This window comes from Pinus tabuliformis, chromosome 4_1, assembly GCF_031772625.1.
Source record: "Pinus tabuliformis cultivar Carrire ecotype Pingquan chromosome 4_1, CPIR1, whole genome shotgun sequence".
In the NCBI taxonomy this organism is placed as follows: domain Eukaryota; kingdom Viridiplantae; phylum Streptophyta; class Pinopsida; order Pinales; family Pinaceae; genus Pinus; species Pinus tabuliformis.
The window spans coordinates 541619425-541628561 of NC_142303.1; the positions used below are offsets into that span (position 1 = coordinate 541619425).

A 9137-nucleotide genomic window follows, 5' to 3' on the forward strand; every position below is an offset into this window, starting at 1 on the left:
TTTCTTCTCATTTATGCAGCTAGCTCTCTTATGCCCCAAATTTTTGTAGTTGTAGCATTCAACATGGTTTAAGAATGGGGCAAAGGAGTTAATTTTCTTGACAATTCTTTTTTCAAAACTCCTATTGTGGCTAACATGTCTTCTAGCCTTTTTATTCATCCTTGGGTTGCTACTACCCAACACATCTTGTTTTCTTGCATGCCTCTACAGTCCACAATTTTATGTCCAAAGTTATTACAAGAAAAACAATACCATAAAAAGGCTCGTGATGACATAGATTACCTTTTATTTGAAGGCTCTATAGTTGAGGAGGAAGGTGTTAGACTCCGTCTCATGTCAGCGATTGATTCTTCTTCAAAACAGGGTTTTGAAGAAGAAATCATTTAAATGTTGCTTTTTTAGATTATATAATTTATTCTCTAGCTCTTCAAAAGATGGCAGCAACTTCAAGCTCTTATCCCTGCACAAGCACAATTCAAAGCATCATCAGCTATCAGAGGCAAAAAGCTTTTGGAGAAGTCTCACTGGAAACACATTATCTAATGCCGCTTTCATACAAGCTTTTGATGCTAAGATAACAGTTGACAGATGTGTTATACAAGATGAGATTGCAATGAATCAGCTGAAACACCATTGTTCATCAAAGCAAATTCCGTTGCCACAGTTTGGAATACATTCTGCTGTTAGAGTATGCCATGACTGCTTCAACAATTTTACACAGTCATCTTCAGCAAATACACAAACCAACTCCTATGGCATTGATAAAATGGCCTCAGATGACGATGATGCAACAGTTTCTGATGGCATTGATGCATCCACTGATAAATTATCCAGAGTTGATTTGAATGAAGTCATTTCACTATCAAAATCAGAAAAAAGCTCTTATGTGGGAGGAAACTTGAGTATTTCTCAGACAGTTGAATGCAAATGTGGAATGCCGTTATGCATATGTGAAGCTCCGGCTCCTCCTCAGGTCCAGCCTGAAATGTCAACATCTCAGTATTATCAGCGATCAAAAAAGGTTGTCCCTGCCCAACATACTCCATCTGATACGATCTCGAAGTCAACTGCAGGCTCATCTGGAAGTATTAGGCACAGTTTATTCTTTACAAGTGGGCAAACAAATAATGTATCCACGGACAAAAGTTCTAGTAGTTATGAGACTAGTGGAGAGGGGTTAAGGGAAGCCATCAGGAACAATGATATATCTGTCGTCAAAGATCTTCTAATGCAGGGAGTAGATGACAATTTTGCTTCTATGCCGATAAGTTCTTTATTCAACAAAGAATTGAAGAGTGGATTAGAAGGTAAATTTGTTTGTTTTCTTTGTCAACATATCCAGCAAACAAACATAGGGTCAATTTCTTAATTTATTTCGAGTTTGTTGGTGCGGTCGTGCATTATTCTCACTGCAGCGGACGCTACAAGAATATCAATGGCGTCTGCCGCATTTCTCCAAGGCGTTTTCTTGAGTGCCCATCGACCAGCCTTCTGCTGTATGCCCCACCCTTCGGGTCCTCTCCATCCATAGAAAAATTCTTCGAACTTGGAGGAATGGCGGGCAGGATTTGAGGTTTAATTGTCTCAGGACAAGAAAGACGAGTTTTCTTTATTCCCCTGTTCGGGTTCTTAATTTTTTTTAATTGGGAAAAGGCCACGGAGTATAATTGTCCAGCACTCAAAAAGAAGAGATTCAAGTGAATGAATATTGGTTTTCTTTCCAGGCTGGAATCCTTGCCATCAGAGGCATTACAGTAGTATCTCATTCTGCACTGAAATAAGATTTGGGAAAAGGTCCAAGGTTGTTTTCAGATGTTATTCATGTCACTGTACGTGGAGCAAAAGAACTGTTGGGGACCTCCTCCATGTGTTGGGCTGAGCGATTTACTGAATGGGCACATTGTTACTGTCCTTCCACACCGATCATAGAACTTGTTCACAGTTGCTGATGGTCTTCGTGATTTGTTGATGACGCATTTATGATTTGCTGTATTTGCCTCCAAATCTAATAAGCGGTTATATATAGTCATGTTTCTAAAGGCTTTGTGGTCATTGGAAGAAGCTAATAATTGATATCTAGATTCAAGCTGTTGCAAAAATCATATGATTTTTTATTTTTTAGGAATTGTAGGATGTCTGCTTTGATTGAGGGGCTGCCAGATGCAGTTTCACTTCAGTGCCTAGTGCGTGTGACATTCACATTTCATCCTCAACTCCAGTTGGTTTGTCGTGCTTGGCGTTCTGCATTACGTAGCGCTGAGCTTTTCAGAGCACGTGATGAGGTAGGAGTCACAGAAGAATTGCTTTGTGTGAGTGCATTTGATCCAGAAAATATTTGGCAAGTGTATGATCCACTCAATGATATTTGGACTACTCTCCCTCCATTGCCATCTGAAATCAAGCACTTGACGAACTTTGGGGCTGTGTCTGTAGCTGGGAAGCTCTATGTTCTTGGTGGAGGTAGTGATGATGTTGATCCAGGAACAGGTGATCATGGAGGGATTTTCGCAACTGATGAGGTGTGGGCATATGATCCTGTATGCAGAAAGTGGGCTAGACGAGCATCAATGTTGGTTGCTCGTACAATGTTTGCTTGTTGTGTACTGGATAAGAGTATTATTGTTGCAGGTGGGTTCACCAATTCTAGGAAGTCTATTTCCAATGCAGAAATATATGATCGAGAGCGAGATATATGGGAACCTATAGCCGAACTTCAACATTCTCATAATTCTGCTTGCTGTTTTGAAGGGAAATTGCATGTATTGCATAAGGGCCTTTTGACAGTTCAGATATTTGAGTCATCCGAGCAGAGGTGGAGAGTGGAAGATTATGGTTGGCCACCAGGGCCAATGGCGATGGTGAAAGAAGAATTCTTTGTAGTCAATAATGACTTCATTATTCGGCAACATAAACCACCAAATTTGAGCAAAGTCATCGGCACTGCACCTGCTTGCTTGTATAAAATAGGATTTGCGGTGATAGGATTGGGAAATGAACTTTATGTGATTGGTGGGGTCAGTGGACCAGGTCGACAGAATCTTGATATACAGCGGCTTTCCGACGTGGACATTTTAAGCGTTAAAAATAAACGACCAGTTGTGTTTCAGACAGCTGGTATTACTCTACCAAAAGTGTCATGGTCATGTATTCTGGAAAGAAAATTACTGTGCAGTCCGTTGAAAGGCTCCGATACTCTGTACAGGACTCTGTTCCATGATTTCCGCCAACGATTGATCCTTTGGAGATTTTGTGGGCGATGTGGCTCTTAGAAGGCGGATTATGAGCTTTTGTTGATGCCACCATATTGCATGTGATTGGGTGTGTTGGAATTCGATGGTGGCATATTATAACTCTGGCTTGGTCATCTTTGGTGTCGATTTCTAATTCTGGATATGGTTGTTCATCAGACGTGTAACAAATCTGTAAATACCCTTTTGATCCATCGACCAAGTGCGTCCATAGAGGAGAGAATTCCGAAAGCAGGTGGCAGTCTATGACAAATGGCCGCTTTGAAGATTCCTATTTCAAAACAGTTTTGACCAGCAACCTTCACAACTCGACACCTTGTGCAATCTGATCCCGATTTGGTTTATTTTTTTGAATATTAATTAGTTTTAATTCCTAGAGGTTAGTTTTCTGTTCCTAGAAGCTAGTAACAACTTGAGCATGTAATTGGTATTGAAGCAATACGTTGGATTTTTTTTTTTTTAAAGAATAGCGAGGAGAGAGGGGAGATTTTCTGAGTGCCGAGTGCTGGAACAAAGCTTTCAATGTACAGTTTTTTGCAGGGATTTTTAATGAAATTTCACAGCTCTAACTTCTGAGATTCATGTGGTATGTTAATTTAGCATAACTTTTCCCTTTGTCTCACATGTAAACTGTTATGTTTCATTTCATTTCACGATCATTTCTAGCTGAACAAATGAAGTGTTAAAGTGAGAATTCATGCCTGCCATGCTCCACTTTTAAGTTTGTTCAATTCAATGTTTTCTTCTGTTTAAGGAGGATTCAAAGTATTATTTGCCCTCCTTAGCTCCTCACCAGTCTTGCCATCCCATTTAAAAATCTAGATTTGATGCTAAATTCCTTGCCTACCTTGCCTCAGTTGTCAACCTGTGTTGTTCATTATATTTCTCTGTTTGAAGCTGTGATTTTGCCCATGCAGCCCAGAAAAACCCCGTTATTTAATTAAAAACCCCAAATCAATCATTCTAATCAGTTTACTAGCCTAATATCAGTGTCACTGTATTGGTCATCTCTGTCCATTGAATATTTTACTGAGATAGACCGGAGAGAGCCTTCTCATACCCCGTAGGGCTAGCTACGAGGTGAAATGGTTTGATGTTGCCTTGAAGGTTTACCTTCCTCAGCCTAGGGTGAAATCTCAAGCGCTAACATAGTGGCGACCATACTGGGGAGAACAACTGATCGTTTGCTCATTGACGTGTTATTTCATAAGTCTTAGACGGAGCCTGAAGTTACGCCAGGAGCCTTCGAAAACGCTCTTGTTTTACATCAGCGTTAGTAGATAAACGCTGCTTCAGTCAATCTCCGTGAGCTTGTGAAAACAACACTTCGGTTGCATTTTACCCCAGTACATGCGATCAAGGTGCAGATCTGATGCTGATGGTGGACAGCAGTCAGACACTTATGCAGGCTGAACCATTCACCTGGCGACTCCAACTCGATCCAGACATTCCAGTGCTTGCTGATCCATTCATGAAATGGAAGGGTATGTGGCAGACCCTGCCCTGTGTGAAGCTGTAGAAGAAATAAGAAATTTATTAGCAGCTACTAAATTGGATGAAGATGTTTACAGTACCTGGCTTCATTTGTTGAAATCTTTAAAGTCTTTCAAAATTGAATTGTGTGAGTTAATTGTTGAAAGAATTGAAGATGAGATTCAATGGTTAGATGAGCAGATTCAGTCATATGATTTCCAAGACCCTAAAAAGTTCTTGGAAATCCTTCTTCCTTCACAACAAGAAATAACAGACTTGCCTATAGAGGTATACATTGACAATGTGCAGCTGGAAGTATGCATTGCAGAGTTGGGGTAGCCAACAGAGTCTGGCGTCCGTGATCCTATTGCGGCATACATGGACACATTTTTCAGTTTGATTGACAGATCAGGCTGTCTTTTCCATGACCAGGCTCAGTACGTGCATGAAGGGCTGCCAGCAATTGCGTCTGTGACTTCGTGGCAGCATTCTCAAGCGGCTTCATTGTCAGGTTTACTCGAATGGTTAATATGGCATTTTAGCATTACCTGATCTCTTGTTTATACAGCAGATTAGAGTAGATGTTGTAAATAAATAAGCAGCCATAAAGGCAGCATCTTGTTTTAGTTTGCTTCAAGATTGTTAAGTTATTTTCAGTTTGAGTTCAGTTTCAGTTGTGTCGATGATGACTCCATTGCCCAATGGGTGGAGGCACTGTCTGCTCTCCCAAAGTTCTGCGGTTCTTGGCACCTCCAGGAAGCTGCAGCTGCCATCCCAAATGGAGCCGATGTTAGACTCCGTCTCATGTCAGAGATTGATTCTTCTTCAAAACAGGGTTTTGAAGAAGAAATCATTTAAATGTTGCTTTTTTAGATTATATAATTTATTCTCTAGCTCTTCAAAAGATGGCAGCAACTTCAAGCTCTTATCCCTGCACAAGCACAATTCAAAGCATCATCAGCAATCAGAGGCAAAAAGCTTTTGGAGAAGTCTCACTGGAAACACATTATCTAATGCCGCTTTCATACAAGCTTTTGATGCTAAGATAACAGTTGACAGATGTGTTCTACAAGATCAGCTTGCAATGAATCAGCTGAAACACCATTGTTCATCAAAGCAAATTCCGTTGCCACAGTTTGGAATACATTCTGCTGTTAGAGTATGCCATGACTGCTTCAACAATTTTACACAGTCATCTTCAGCAAATACACAAACCAACTCCTATGGCATTGATAAAATGGCCTCAGATGACGATGATGCAACAGTTTCTGATGGCATTGATGCATCCACTGATAAATTATCCAGAGTTGATTTGAATGAAGTCATTTCACTATCAAAATCAGAAAAAAAGCTCTTATGTGGGAGGAAACTTGAGTATTTCTCAGACAGTTGAATGCAAATGTGGAATGCCATTATGCATATGTGAAGCTCCGGCTCCTCCTCAGGTCCAGCCTGAAATGTCAACATCTCAGTATTATCAGCGATCAAAAAAGGTTGTCCCTGCCCAACATACTCCATCTGATACGATCTCGAAGTCAACTGCAGGCTCATCTGGAAGTATTAGGCAAAGTTTATTCTTTACAAGTGGGCAAACAAATAATGTATCCACGGACAAAAGTTCTAGTAGTTATGAGACTAGTGGAGAGGGGTTAAGGGAAGCCATCAGGAACAATGATATATCTGCCGTCAAAGATCTTCTAATGCAGGGAGTAGATGACAATTTTGCTTCTATGCCGATAAGTTCTTTATTCAACAAAGAATTGAAGAGTGGATTAGAAGGTAAATTTGTTTGTTTTCTTTGTCAACATATCCAGCAAACAGACATAGGGTCAATTTCTTAATTTATTTCGAGTTTGTTGGTGCGGTCGTGCATTATTCTCACTGCAGCGAACGCTACAAGAATATCAATGGCGTCTGCCGCATTTCTCCAAGGCGTTTTCTTGAGTGCCCATCGACCAGCCTTCTGCTGTATGCCCCGCCCTTCGGGTCCTCTCCATCCATAGCAAAATTCTTCGAACTTGGAGGAATGGTGGGTAGGATTTGAGGTTTAATTGTCTCAGGACAAGAAAGACGAGTTTTCTTTATTCCCCTGTTCGGGTTCTTAATTTTTTTTAATTGGGAAAAGGCCACGGAGTATAATTGTCCAGCACTCAAAAAGAAGAGATTCAAGTGAATGAATATTGGTTTTCTTTCCAGGCTGGAATCCTTGCCATCAGAGGCATTACAGTAGTATCTCATTCTGCACTGAAATAAGATTTGGGAAAAGGTCCAAGGTTGTTTTCAGATGTTATTCATGTCACTGTACGTGGAGCAAAAGAACTGTTGGGGACCTCCTCCATGTGTTGGGCTGAGCGATTTACTGAATGGGCACATTGGTTACTGTCCTTCCACACCGATCATAGAACTTGTTCACAGTTGCTGATGGTCTTCGTGATTTGTTGATGACGCATTTATGATTTGCTGTATTTGCCTCCAAATCTAATAAGCAGTTATATATAGTCATGTTTCTAAAGGCTTTGTGGTCATTGGAAGAAGCTAATAATTGATATCTAGATTCAAGCTGTTGCAAAAATCATATGATTTTTGATTTTTTAGGAATTGTAGGATGTCTGCTTTGATTGAGGGGCTGCCAGATGCAGTTTCACTTCAGTGCCTAGCGCGTGTGACATTCACATTTCATCCTCAACTCCAGTTGGTTTGCCGTGCTTGGCGTTCTGCATTACGTAGCGCTGAGCGTTTCAGAGCACGTGATGAGGTAGGAGTCACAGAAGAATTGCTTTGTGTGAGTGCATTTGATCCAGAAAATATTTGGCAAGTGTATGATCCACTCAATGATATTTGGACTACTCTCCCTCCATTGCCATCTGAAATCAAGCACTTGACGAACTTTGGGGCTGTGTCTGTAGCTGGGAAGCTCTATGTTCTTGGTGGAGGTAGTGATGATGTTGATCCAGGAACAGGTGATCATGGAGGGATTTTCGCAACTGATGAGGTGTGGGCATATGATCCTGTATGCAGAAAGTGGGCTAGACGAGCATCAATGTTGGTTGCTCGTACAATGTTTGCTTGTTGTGTACTGGATAAGAGTATTATTGTTGCAGGTGGGTTCACCAATTCTAGGAAGTCTATTTCCAATGCAGAAATATATGATCCAGAGCGAGATATATGGGAACCTATAGCCGAACTTCAACATTCTCATAATTCTGCTTGCTGTTTTGAAGGGAAATTGCATGTATTGCATAAGGGCCTTTCGACAGTTCAGATATTTGAGTCATCCGAGCAGAGGTGGAGAGTAGAAGATTATGGTTGGCCACCAGGGCCAATGGCGATGGTGAAAGAAGAATTCTTTGTAGTCAATAATGACTTCATTATTCGGCAACATAAACCACCAAATTTGAGCAAAGTCATCGGCACTGCACCTGCTTGCTTGTATAAAATAGGATTTGCGGTGATAGGATTGGGAAATGAACTTTATGTGATTGGTGGGGTCAGTGGACCAGGTCGACAGAATCTTGATATACAGCGGCTTTCCGACGTGGACATTTTAAGCGTTAAAAATAAATGACCAGTTGTGTTTCAGACAGCTGGTATTACTCTACCAAAAGCATAATGGTCATGTATTCTGGAAAGAAAATTACTGTGCAGTCCGTTGAAAGGCTCCGATACTCTGTACAGGACTCTGTTCCCTAATTTCCGCCAACGATTTATCCTTTGGAGATTTTGTGGGCGATGTGGCTCTTAGAAGGCGGATTATGAGCTTTTGTTGATGCCACCATATTGCATGTGATTGGGTGTGTTGGAATTCGATGGTGGCATATTATAACTCTGGCTTGGTCATCTTTGGTGTCGATTTCTAATTCTGGATATGGTTGTTCATCAGACGTGTAACAAATCTGTAAATACCCTTTTGATCCATCGACCAAGTGCGTCCATAGAGGAGAGAATTCCGAAAGCAGGTGGCAGTCTATGACAAATGGCAGCTTTGAAGATTCCTATTTCAAAACAGTTTGACCAGCAACCTTCACAACTCGACACCTTGTGCAATCTGATCCCGATTTGGTCTATTTTTTTGAATATTAATTAGTTTTAATTCCTAGAGGTTAGTTTTCGGTTCCTAGAAGCTAGTAACAGCTTGAGCATGTAATTGGTATTGAAGCAATACTTTGGATTTTTTTTTTAGAGGAGAGAGGGGAGATTTTCTGAGTGCTGAGTGCTGGAACAAAGCTTTCAATGTACAGTTTTTTGCAGGGATTTTTAATGAAATTTCACAGCTCTACTTCTGAGATTCATGTGGTATGTTAATTTAGCATAAGTTTTCCCTTTGTCTCACATGTAAACTGTTATGTTTCATTTCATTTCACGATCATTTCTAGCTGAAAAAATGAAGTGTTAAAGTGAGAATTCATGCCTGCCATG

General features: G+C 40.7%; 1 protein-coding gene and 3 pseudogenes across 1 annotated transcript; all 4 read left to right on the forward strand.

Moving 5' to 3' along the window:
- Positions 1-613: 613 nt before the first annotated feature.
- LOC149176977 (uncharacterized) lies at positions 614-1369 on the forward strand. Its single transcript, XM_089421626.1, has one exon. The coding sequence runs from the start codon at positions 614-616 to the stop codon at positions 1367-1369; it is 756 nt and encodes a 251-aa protein (XP_089277752.1).
- A 763-nt stretch (positions 1370-2132) lies between these two features.
- On the forward strand, positions 2133-3269 carry LOC149176978 (F-box/kelch-repeat protein SKIP30 pseudogene; annotated as a pseudogene).
- Positions 3270-5805: 2536 nt separating this feature from the next.
- Positions 5806-6562, forward strand: LOC149176979 (uncharacterized; annotated as a pseudogene).
- A 442-nt stretch (positions 6563-7004) lies between these two features.
- On the forward strand, positions 7005-8286 carry LOC149176980 (F-box/kelch-repeat protein SKIP30 pseudogene; annotated as a pseudogene).
- The last annotated feature ends 851 nt before the right edge of the window (positions 8287-9137 follow it).